The sequence below is a fragment of the Pygoscelis adeliae genome, unplaced genomic scaffold, assembly GCF_000699105.1.
Source record: "Pygoscelis adeliae isolate BGI_AS28 unplaced genomic scaffold, ASM69910v1 Scaffold160, whole genome shotgun sequence".
Taxonomy (NCBI): domain Eukaryota; kingdom Metazoa; phylum Chordata; class Aves; order Sphenisciformes; family Spheniscidae; genus Pygoscelis; species Pygoscelis adeliae.
This window is the reverse complement of record NW_008824035.1, coordinates 7,509,436-7,522,217: the sequence shown is the minus strand read 5'-3', so window position 1 is coordinate 7,522,217 and position 12,782 is coordinate 7,509,436. Positions and strand designations below refer to the sequence as shown.

Sequence of the window (12,782 nt, the reverse complement as noted above, 5' to 3'; positions counted from 1 at the left end):
ATTTCCTCATCTCCTTTAAACCATTTAAAGTTTGGTGTATCCTTGACAATGTCACAGGTGAAAGTAGCTGTTCCTTTTGGTTTCACATGCTGGTCTCTTATGGGTTTTACTAACCAATCTCTTATCACTTCTGCATGACAAAAAATTACATAAAAATACAGCTTAGCAGACTTCTACTACAAATAGTGGTCATAAATAGAAGAAATAGCACTAACAGATTTTGTATTACAACAAGCTTTTAATAGCTGTAAAAATCTTATCTGTCCATTTATATTGTAATACTATGAGAAAAAGCTTTCCTAATTTTAAAACAGCCCAAATATCCCACAGAGAAAGAAGAACATGATTTTGATTGCTTACCTACTACCTTAACACAAGATGAGCATGACAGCTCAGAGTCTTCCACGGTAACAGTGTAAGTGCCAGCATCAGCATCATCTGAATCAGTGATTGTGAGGGAATGTGACAAACCAATAATGCCCAGAGCAAATTTCCCAGGTTTGTCTTTAATGATCTTCCCATCCTTCCTCCAGACCACACTTCTTTCTTTGTTAAGCTCACATGTCAAGTACAGTGGCTGGCTTTTAACCACAGTGACTTCTTCTTCAAGAGTTTTCACAAACCGCACTGGGAGTTCTGTGGAAAACACAACATTTTGATTTGTCTCATTTATATACAGAAGGTGTGATGCAGAAATGCCTTACATATTAAATCAATATGTGTAGTGATTGATGGAAACAAAAGGATGCATCTACCAACCACTGTAAATTCACAAAGTACCAGTACTTCTAGCTTGAGGAGTAGTTAGCCTTTAAATTACTGATAAACTTAAAACAGGGAATACCTTCAACAATGAGTTTGGCTGTAGAGGTCTTCTCTTTGTTCCCCAGCCGTAATACACAAGTATATTCACCAGCATCTGACAGCTGGACATCAATAATATGCAGCTTCCTATCTTTGCCATCAGCAATAAACTTGTGTTTTGGACTCTCTCGGATGTTACTTCCGTCTTTCATCCAGCTGGTAATCGCAGTGGATGGTGAAATAAGGACTTCAAAGATTGCAGAAGACCCAACAGATTCAGCTTCTGTTAACACTATATCTTTCATCTCCTTGACAAACTTCAGTGGTACAGCCTTGAGTTGGTAAGTAAATGGGGGCTCTTCAGGAGGTTTTTCACCACCACTGCCTGGCCTCAGTTTCCTTCTTTCTGCATCTGCTGGTGAAGGTGTCTTCTTGGCTGTAATTCAGATTCAGAAATGAATAACTAATACTGATTTATTGATTTTGCTTGGAGGTATTGGCTTGTAGTATCCTACCTTTGACTGGACTGATACCCTTCGGAGTTTCTTCTTTTGGTGGCTTGGCCTCTGAAGTAGAACAGCAATATTATTAGGAATGTTGTTAAATAAACATACATACTAAAATTAAGACAAACATTTCTTTTACAAATCAGATTTTCTCTTCCTTTAGCTATATACACATACAAGGGGAGGAAGATATAAACATATGTATATATTTATACAACTTATACTGCCTATATCTCAATGGTAAGTTTAATATCTTGAAGCATGGGAAAGACATATTCAGCAGTGGGGACTGAAAGGCAGCTTAGGAGCTCCTAGTTCCTCAATTTATTGTCCTGCCCATTATTTTGTAAAATTCTGCCATTCCCTGACACTTTACTCACAATTAGGCCCTTGATCAATACCCACCTGTCAGCCAAAATAGCTTAAGTATCTATTACAAATTATATGTTTTTTTTAGAAAAAACACACACTTTTACTAATGAAGACAACAGAAATATAAGTTGTATAAATTAAATACATGTTTCAGGACAATGTGATACTCTCACAAGTGGGGAATGTTCTGTTAGTTTCCCAAATTGTGATGAATCATCTCAGACTTTTGAAAATATTTCCCATGCTATGCTGCTTCTCATCATCATCTTGTGAAGGGAAATATAAAAGATACTTTTAATGGGAGAATGATATGAATGAAATGCAGGACAGATTTTATTGCAGTGGATGGAAAAATGAATACTAGAAAAAATGTGTGAGTTCTGAGAAGATAATGGCACACAACATGATTTATGCAGTCTTATAAAAGTGTAAGACTAAGACAATGAACATTGATCACACAGACATATGTACAGACAGGTAAGACAAACATGTCAAGAGGGGCTGAATGCCAATACAGCCAGCTAACAGACTATATGGAAATGTGAACGGTGTTAAAGAACGAAAACAAACATCACAATGGCAAATGGTATTCTCCTGAAGCAAATAGTACAAGCACTTCGTGGAAGAATTTGGCAGCAGTCTTCCTCACCTCGCTTTGCATGAGACTTTGCAGGAACCTCCAGAACTTCACGTGATTCTCCAGATGCATCCAAATTCCTGTTCTCACTCGAAAGTCTACTGGCCTGCTCAATCAAGCGAGCAGGTTCTGATTTACGGTATTCTTTCTCTCCTTCTGGTTTCTTGGGAGTTATCTTACCTATGCTTGAGGAGTAAGTAACTTCTCCATTTGCAGGGATTCCTTTGCCTGATGATATCTTGTCTGAAAGCTTTCCCTTCTCTTTTTTCATGGGAACAGATGTGCTTTTTCCAATGCCATGTTTAGCTGATGTTTTTTCATCTGATATACCTTCTGTCACTGGAAGTTCTTTTCCTGAAAGCTTCACTTCTTCCACAGTCAAAGAAGATTTCTTTTCTTCAGTTTTATCTTTGCTGCTTTTGAGAGCTGGAGTTTCTTTACATTCATCCTGAATGGTATGAACTTCTTGAAATTGTTTGTTATCTTGACTCCCTGGTGGCTGAAAAGGAACTTCCTTTATTGACTCAGATCTGTCAACTATTTCATCTTTGACTCCCTTTTCATGTTCTCCTATGGAAACTTCACCTTCCATTCCTTCTCCTGTAAACACTGTATCAAATTCTTCTTTTTCCACAGGCAGCTTTTCAGGGGCATTTGACCATCTAATTTTGTCTTTTTTTAAGTGAGTGCTGAAGGTAGTTTTCTCTTCCTTCTCTGGTATAATCTTTTTGCCTGTTTTTTTATCACTTAGGAGTGCTTTCTCAGTCAACAATTTTCCTGAACCCTCCTTGTAATGAACTTCTTCCTCTGCAGAATATTTTTCTCTTGCTTTCCTTTCCACTACTTGTGGCTTAAGAACAGACGGTTTAAAGATTATGTAAGCTTTTTCTCTGGGAACCTCCTTATCTTCAGTGGGGTGTTCTAGGTCAACATCTTTCCTCAGTGCTGGTTCAGTCTCCTCAGAGAGGTCTAAGGAATGTAGTTCTGCTGATGTAAAGTCCAGATTCTCATCTTTCTCATCATCTTGAATAATTTCCATTTTCTTTGCTTCTTTATTAAGAATCTTATCTATAGGAATTTCAGCTACTGTGGTACCAGATTTCTTCATCCATTGAGTTTTATTTTGTATGCCATGTTCCTTCATGGATTCTCCAAGAGGAACTTCAGATTTCTCTAGAGTAAAAACTCCTCTCTCTTCTTCCCTTCTAAGCAGAGGAGTTTCAGCTATTCCTTCATCTGTGATATCCTTTACAAATGAAGTTTTACCCTTAATGGGAAATTCTTCAGGTTGCAAACTGATTTTTGGTTTTCTCTCTTTTCCTAGAAGTCTTTTCTGGTCCCTGGGCTCATATGGCTCTCTGGGTAAATGTTTAGGTACATAAGTTGACTCAATTTCCTCTTGTTTTTCGGGCACAGGTATCTTTCCTTCTTGAAGAGCACTAAACTTGTCAGAGACTTTCTCTATAACATCTTCCCTATGAACAACCAATTTAATTTCACCCCCCTTTTCTTCTCCAGAATCTCTTTCCGCACGTTCAGATGCTATAGAAATCAATTTCAATTCCTCATCAGGTAGTGGTGGTTCATCCTTTGCATAAGTAATGTGATCTACTGCAACTTCTATTCTCTCACCTGTAAGGGTAGTCTTTCTTGAAATTATAGGTGTCATTTCTGGCTCCTCTTCTTCAGGAGCCAAGATAAAATATTTAAGAGCCACTTTCTCCTGCTCATCTCCCTCTGGCTTCAATATTCCATCAGCTGTTTCCAGTGAGATTTTAAACTCAAGTGGCTCTACTGTCTGAATGTCCAGAACTGTCTCCTTAGGACTTACTCTCTCTTTTACATGCAAGCGTTTCTCAACCAAAGTCTTCTTTAGCACAATTGACTCGGGCTTTTCTTCTTCCACTGGGGGCATTTTACCTCTATGCTTTAGTACAGATGGTGCACCAGGCTTTTCTGCAGCTACAAAGGTTTCACAGGTAATTTAGAGAGTTAAAATCCATAAGAATAAGCATCAGGAACAATATATTTTAAGACAAAATTTCCAGCTATACCTGAAATAAAATGAACATAGAACACTTTTTCTCCACACAACAGAAAACTTACAACACAATCACAAAACAAAAGAAAGATAAGAATGGCACACACAAACAGTCCAGAAGACCTAAGTAAACCACTGTTATGGTACAGAGCATTGTCTCACCAGTTTGCCAGTTTAAATCCAATCCAGGTTAAAAGTAGCAGAAAATGACAGCTTTCGAAGTCCTATCTGGCCACCTATATAAAATGGGTTAGTTATGCCATTGCAGGCCTGGCTACATCACCAAATCACTGGCCAAGAGACATTCATGATTAGGCTTCTCAAGTGCCCAAGATCTGAGCTCTACTGTAACATGAGGCCCGTTGAACGATGGGCAAGCAGCATGTACATCAGCTCTACTAATGGACCTCAGGCTCAGAGTGCTTCAGAGGAATTGGACTCTTCACAGTTCTTTTTTCACAGCAGGATATGATCTGGGGTCCTAAGCGTATCAAATGAAAGTAGCAATACTCTAGTTCTTCAACACCACTGCCACTTTTCCTCAGGACTTCAATAACAAATTAAAAGCAGAAAACCAAACAACACAGGAATTGCCTTTCTTTTGCTATACAGAAAATACAAGATGCAGTTCCCAAGACATACATCAGGACATAAGCAACATCAAGGAATCAACAGAATACACAAATTTCATAGTAGGACAATAAATAAAGGCACACGTATCACCATCCAGAAACAAGAGCACAGATTCATCTCCGTGGTATATTAGAGACACTTGTCTTTTAGATTAGGTGACAGTACCTAGAATAACAAGATCCTTGAATAGGACCTCAAATATTCCTGTAATGAATGAGTTATATGAGTCATTCTCTTTATCCTGAAAGTATTTAGGTAACTCAGAGAGAAAAACCCTATCAATAGCATAGGGTAAACATAAATACCTGCTTTCTTTCCAACCACTGGGACTGTCACTGGAGTAGTAACAGCTGGTGCTGGTTCTGCTGCTGGTTTTGGAGATTTTAGAGCTGTAGAAAAAAAAAAAAGAGTTCTAATATATTTGTTTTAATAAATAATTTAAAGTACAATGTTCTTTAAAATGTTCTGTAGATTGTATGAAAGTTCCAGTCTTAGTAATACTAAAGACATTTGTTTAATGTCCTTTTAGCCAGAAATCTCTGAATGGAAAATACTAGACACACAAAAAAGGCTGCACTGGTATTCATGACTAAAGAATTCTTACCTACTGCAGGTTTAGGTTCAGGCCCAGGAAGTGGGATAGCTGCTTGCTTAGGTTCTGGTATTTCAAACACAATAATTACAAATAGGTCAATTTCCATGTTTTGTAATCCCATTGAACATTAAAGTTAGAAGCAACAATACGGAGCGAGTTAATCAAAGACAGAATTTGTTGTTTTACATTTTACTTAGCCAGAAAGCAAGAAATTAACTTGAGATGAGCTCTTGTAAAGCAAGATACGATGGAAAAAAGATGAATTTTTCAAGCACCAAAGAATTAAAGACAACAAGAATTTAGAAGAATGCAAAGTGGTTAATCATGACACAATAGTCATGGACAGACTGGATGATAGTAATGCATGAGGTTAATATAACATGATATTTAGAAATGAGTATCATTTAGTTGCTGCAATAAGGAAAAAGAGCACCACACAGCTGTACCTTTTGGCAGTTCAGGCACATGTTTCTCCTCTTTTTTTATGACAGGTATCTCAGTTTTCTTCTTAGGAACTTCTGGGACTTTAAAATATTATTTTTATTTTGTAAGATATATTGAAACACCTTGAGTCCCCAAATACAATTATCTCCAATGTATTTTAAAGTTTTCATTCTTTTTAGACATAAACAGTTTCAGATATTCATAAGGTTTAGGAATGTGTATTTTTAAGAGTGAGATTTGAATAAATTAGAAACACTAAATGGACAAAAAGACAAATATTTGCAAAACAGCTAAAAGAATGCTTGGATTAACTGTTTCATTGTAGTTATATTTTTAGCAGTATTATAAAATATTTGTAAAGTTCTCTTCTATACACAGTGAAGATTGAGAAACAATACCAAAATGCAGAATTCAGACCCAAATGTGGATGTCAAATTTGGATGTGCTTTCAGCAAAGCTTTAGTTTACACAATTAAGTTAATGCAAGCCATCTTTTAAAATCTCACTTTCATTCCTGAATTTCAGAAAATACTACTTAAAAGTGGGATTTTTTTTTTTTTTTTAATTTTACATTATCAGATAGATTTGAATGTGATCTAGTACCTTCAGGTCTCTTAATTTTTTCTACTGGTGTAGGTATGGGTTTAACTTCTGGTTTAGGTTCTTTTTCTGGTTTAGGTTCTTCCTCTTCTGGTTTCTTTTTAAGAACTTTAAAAGAAAAGGAATATCAGTTTTTAAAGGACAGGTAAACAGAAAAATAAGATGGTGAACAAGACAAAAGATTAAAAATATATCATCAATCATGAAGCAACAGGAATGTAAAAGATATAGTTCAATATAAATGGAAGATTTTGTGTAACTATTCAAGTTACTATTCTGAAAGACTTCTAAAATTCAAAGTCATCTAGAGCAAAAAGATGCTTTTATTAAGAGCAGTCCATCTGAGAGGAAAATGTCGATGTTAACTGTCTATGATAGAATAAAATTTCTTATATTTTATCATATATTTCTTATCATATTTAAACGATGACTTACTATGCATAATTATACATTAATAACTGCAGTTACAGATGTTTTTCAGGGACAAAATGCAGGATTACGGATTAAACTCCTATTGACTTCAGTGAGAGAACAAGACTGAATCTTCAAGTGTTATATTTGGAGAGCTCAAATTTATATAATGTCTGTTTTTCATTTTACTTATTTTACTTATTTTTGTCCTGTCAGGTATCAGTCTTGGATATCTAATGAAACTGTCATCTGAAAAACTGAATATCTATGTTTTATTATGTTGTCTGAAATTTGAAGGTCAGCTGCAAGGTAGATGGGCATGAATCATCCCAGTGTGGTATTTCAAAGAGAATTTGAATTAGTGCTTCCTTTTTCTAAGCAATAATTGAGCATGAAGTGATTCAGAAGGCTCCAGACTTTGGAGGAAAGGGGACTGATGTCCAATAGTAGCACGGAGTTCTGTGATCTGTGTAGTACTTCTAAGAAAACCATAAAAGAGAATACAGATGCTATATATGTGACTTTAATAACAATTACACTATCACTGGGAAATATTTAGGGGTCCAGAAGCTGAAGACAGTGGAAAACTATCAACTCTAGTATAGGCTTTACAAAGATTAAAAAAACAGAAGAGAGTTATAGGGAACCAGATTTTCAGTGTTCTGCTCTGTTTTCATCACAGATCCTTTGGATCTGACAGATTTTCAGGATATCCCCACTTCATCCCTGCAACTATAAAGGCTTTCCCCAAGAAACAGACATTAGGTAGTACTTTGTGTAATTTTCCGTACCACACACATAAAACAATGTTACTTAGGGGAATATATCGAACAATGTTAATATGTTGGGTTTTTAAAAAAGAGCCAAGTTACTATACCTCTTTTCAAAACAACTTCTTCTTTTGGTGGAGGAGTGACTTCGGGAATTACTCTGCGAGGTTTCTTTACAAGTCCAGGCACTTAAAAGAATATTATTCCAGATTTTATTATGGGTTCGTAACAGTAGTAAGAGTAACCAACAACTACCCATTCCAAACACACAAATCAAATGCTGGTCCACTACTGAATATTAAAAGCAAAAGTAAAACTGTTGAGATTGAAGTTGATAGTTTTAATACTTTTTCTATATTATTTGCGTACAGTTGTCTTCTAGGCTTATGCATAAGAGGAAATTTTCATACAATCCAACAAAAGAGAAATATGGTTTGACAAAACTATAAAGGTTATGTATTCAAAGAGAGTTATCATAGTAACATTTTTATCTCCTTTTCCTCTTTCATTACAGTCTTATGTTACATATCTATTCATCTGAACTATCTATGATGTTTGTAAGGATGCAGTTAGTTTAATTTCTAAACTTGGAACAGCATTAAGAAAAGATGTTCACTGCTTAGCTGCTTAACTTGTCTTAAGCTCCAGTACATATGAAAAATATAAGGGAGTACTTGTAAAGTGGCTTGCTCAATTCATTATTCATCTCCATCTCTGGAAAATGTCATCTCACAAAAATAAGTTACTTTTCAGACAAATAATAAACTAAGTATGTTTGAACAATGCTATATATATTTAAACAATATATTATTTTTTATTTCTCCCTAAGCAGACAACCAAAGTAAGCACCTACACAAGTGACAGAACTCTTAAAAACCCTTTCACTCTTCTGTGATTCTGTCTCTTGCATCTCATGAACTGCATGATGGGAGATTAAGGTGGACATAAGTATAACATGAACTTATACACCCAAGACTGGAGTCCATTGTTGAGCATAATCTAACAGACAGCTTTTTGATATTACCGAGCAAATTAAAGAAGAAGAAGATACCAAGAACTACAACTTTGGGCCCATGAGAGACTTAATTTAAGTAAGATTGTTATATTAGCTAGGTACCTTTAGCAGGTGGGGGTTCCAATTTCGGAGGCTCACCAGGTTTTGCAGTCACAACTTTCTTCCTTGACCCAGGAGCTTTAAAGAAAATTATTTGAATTTTATCACACACATCATTAGATTCAAAAAAGAAAAGAACTTTCTAAAAAATCCAAACAACTAATTAATACTATTGACATAATAGAAAGACAGGAGCTACAAAGCTAAGATTCTGGCTGATTAACTGTTTAGAAGAAGCCAGATGATCTGTAGGAAGCACAGTTGATCTGAAACCCATGTTCATATAGTAACACCAGCAAATTATTGCTGGGGATTCTTTTCATTTGTAAGAAAATGTTAAAGATAGAAGAATTATGTTAAGGATAGAAGAATGTGTTAACTTGGTTAAGATATTTTTAATAAATTGATTTTTTCCATAACTATTGAAAAGAACCCATGTAAACTGACTTGGGATAACACTGCTAAAAATCATGAGGGATTGAGCATCAGTAAGGCACACCATTAGAGCGATAGTAAATTAGAAAAGAAAAAAACCAAGATCCAAAGTGATATGTTTAAAAGCATGCTTTTCAAGATTCATCAGTATAATTTAAAAGGGTTATACGTTTGAGTTCCCACTGTTAATTGTGGCTTCAGGTGATTATACCTTTAAGTAGTTCTTTTGCCAATTTAATATCTTCTGTTGGTGGAGTAGGTGGTCGTGGTGGTTTTCGTTTTTCAGGGATCTTCTTTTCAGGTTCCGGCGCTTTAAATAACATTAGGTAGATTTAGTGTAAATTTACTACCACAGTAGTTATGTGAAGAGTAATGTACAAATGTAAAGATGGTAATTTTCCATTTCCAATGAAGCCAGTGAAAAAATCTCATTGAATTAAATGGGACTATGCAAGAGCTTTAGGCTATTGCTTTGTAGCGTCCACACAAGACAAATATCCAAGTTGACTTAAAAATGCATGTTAGTAACATGAGAACAAAGGTGGGAAACCAAATAACGGGAAGACTCTCATTGACAAGAAACAAAGTGAAGGCATTTGAAATAATCTGTATGTTGTATTTAGAATTAAGCGATCAGAACTAATTTCCAAAACATAGTAACAGAGGAAGAATTACAGAGACCTACAACATACAGGTACATGTGCGAAGAATGACAGAGCAAGAAAAAAACTGCACAGTAATGAGAGAAAGGTGTCCAGCAGCCTCTAGGTAGGTATTTTGTATACCTTCAACTGGTAAAGCTTCTTCTACTTCTGCAACTGGAATTTCTTCTGCTTCTTCAGGCTCAATCTCCTTTACAATTTCATATTCTTTAAAGAATATTGACAACTGGTGTAAGTTTCCCATGATAAGATCATTTCACATGAAAAATTATGTAGATATCACTAAAAAGAGAGCTACTTCAATAGACACAGACAAATACACATTAGGATAAGCAATTGCTCAGTATCTGTTACCTTTTCAGTTAATGCATGCTTTTGAAAAACTACTCTCTTTCTATGCAAGAATGAATCAGCGTTGTGTGAAGGATAGTATTTTTTATGTGTACAATATAAACTAAACATTAAATTTCTGGATGACTCATTGTAACTGGAAAGAATAAAAACTTCAGTGCTCTCAATTAATTTAAGATTGTAACAGCAATATAAATACTAGGTTTTAAGAGACTAATTTAGTGGGAATTGATTATTATCTTAAAACGAGACATACTTTATTAGGAATATCCTGTGTAGGAGCATATGTCACTTAAAAATATTTAATTTTGAAAGTGATATTTTACTTCCAAATATGAAAATATAATAGTAGATACAAGAAACATAGACTGGTGTAATCTAAAATATGAAGTGAAAAATTTACAAATGTTACAATGGGAGAAAAAGGACAACATCTATTTTAAAGCTTATGTTTGGAAGAACAGGACAAAGGATTGTCTTTACAGTAATAGCTATGATGGCATATACCTTCACTTGGTAGTGCTTCAGGTATTTTTGGAACAGGAACAGGTACTTTCTCCTCTGGGACAGGTTTCTTGGGCACCTCAGGCACTTTAAAAAATAATAGTTCCTTTTATTTGCGTGTGTATAAATGTACATATGAAACATAAAAAAGACAAAGACACCTAGCACACAGAAAATCACAGTAACAGTGGCCATAACCATGAAAGACGGTTTGTGCTCCAAACAATCTTTCCTAAGGTAGTCTACATACAACTGACACATTTTATAGACTCAGTTATGAACAAAGGAAAGAGAGACGAATAGTAAACATTTCTACTTAGGAGACGTCTCCTGGCACTATATACCTTTGGTTGGAGGACGCTCTGGTTTTTTAAATTCTGGCTTTTTAGGTGTTGTAAGAGGCACTTCCTCTTCTGGGGCAGTTATCTCTGGCACTTCAGGTGCTTTAAAGATATTAGTAAATTTTCATTTTTGTGAACATTAAGATACATTTATACATACAATAGTGAAAAGTGCAATGGCAAAAAAGAGTAAGGCATTCAAGACTTGAAGAATAAAATTTTAAGTGACAGATTATTCACTCAGATACCTAAGCACTGCATACATAAGTTAAACAAGGGAAAAAGTATTCAGAGAATAGAGAAAAGGAGAGGTTCAGTCACTGATGTATATACCTTTAACGAGAGGAACTTTATGTTTTTTAAGGACAGGCACAGGCTCTGGTATTTTTGGCACAGGCACTGGCTCTGGTTTCTTGGGCACAGCCACAGGTTTCTTTGGTACAGCCACAGGTTTCTTGGGCACAGCCACAGGTGTCTTGGGCACTGCCACAGGCTTTGGGGGAACGACCACTGACACTTCCTCTTCTGGCTCTTCCTCCTCAGCCACCTCAGGCACTTTAAAGATATTAGTTCCTTTTACTTGACCAAGATAAAGGTCAGGCACATACAGACACAACACGACCAAGTGCCACTCTCACCCCTCCCCCCAGAATGCAGAGTGGCAAAGAGCACTCAGAACTGCGGCAACCCAGAGGGCACGGCAGGCTCTTTCAGAACACCACCGTATACCTTCAGCTGGAGGAGCTTCTGTCTCTCCAGGCGCAGCAACTGGTGCCACCTCTTCTGGTGCTTCCTCCTCCTCTTCCTCTTCTGGGACCTCTGCCTCAAGCATCTCAGGCACTTCAAAGATATTAGTGCGTTTCGTTTTACATTGGTGAAAACATGTGCCAAGTAGGAACAAAAACCAGGGCAACACAGACACAGAACGTCACAACAGCCAGCTCAAAACCTCACACACATGTGCAGCACCGTTTACCCAGCATGCACAACCTCGAGAATCTTGGTTTGGAAACAGAGACAGGCCAAGAGAGGGTAGGACAACGCTTAAGAGAAGAAGATTATGTATCTTCTTTGTTAAGGTATCCACGAAGACAGGTACCTCTGGGTGCTGGAAGCTCTGGTGCTTTGGCAATGACCACAGGTACTTTTTCCTCACGAGTAGCCTTCCTGGCCACCTCAGGTGCTTCAAAGATATTAGTAACAGTCAGTTTTATACATTAAACAGGAAGATGAACAATGAAACATAAACTAGAGATGCGCTCATGGAAGTAACAAACTGGTCTCACGGTATTGACCCCTCTCTCTCTCTCTCTCTCTCTCTCTCTCTCTCTCTCTCTCTCTCTCTCTCTCTCTCTCTCTCTCTCTCTCTCTCTCTCTCTCTCTCTCTCTCTCTCTCTCTCTCTCTCTCTCTCTCTCTCTCTCTCTCTCTCTCTCTCTCTCTCTCTCTCTCATACATACAAAACCATACACGAGCACAGGCACAGAGTGGTGATGCCAAGTAGGTTCTGTGAGAAAACTGTTGGCTATGTTTAGGTACAGCTCGAGGGTGAGGTGTGAATTAG

General features: G+C 36.6%; 1 protein-coding gene across 1 annotated transcript in view; it reads right to left on the bottom strand.

Moving 5' to 3' along the window:
- TTN (titin) overlaps window positions 1-12,782 on the bottom strand; it is a 246,273-nt gene that overhangs the window by 100,417 nt on the left and 133,074 nt on the right. The window contains 17 exon segments of the mRNA XM_009333163.1: window position 1; window positions 3-130; window positions 361-636; window positions 845-1,240; window positions 1,320-1,370; window positions 5,299-5,382; window positions 5,598-5,651; window positions 6,035-6,112; window positions 6,636-6,740; window positions 7,921-8,001; window positions 8,931-9,005; window positions 9,574-9,672; window positions 10,148-10,231; window positions 11,224-11,322; window positions 11,554-11,799; window positions 11,950-12,060; window positions 12,320-12,395. The exon segment at window position 1 is cut by the window's left edge and continues 165 nt beyond it. Coding sequence (XP_009331438.1) covers window position 1; window positions 3-130; window positions 361-636; window positions 845-1,240; window positions 1,320-1,370; window positions 5,299-5,382; window positions 5,598-5,651; window positions 6,035-6,112; window positions 6,636-6,740; window positions 7,921-8,001; window positions 8,931-9,005; window positions 9,574-9,672; window positions 10,148-10,231; window positions 11,224-11,322; window positions 11,554-11,799; window positions 11,950-12,060; window positions 12,320-12,395 — 2,044 coding nt within the window.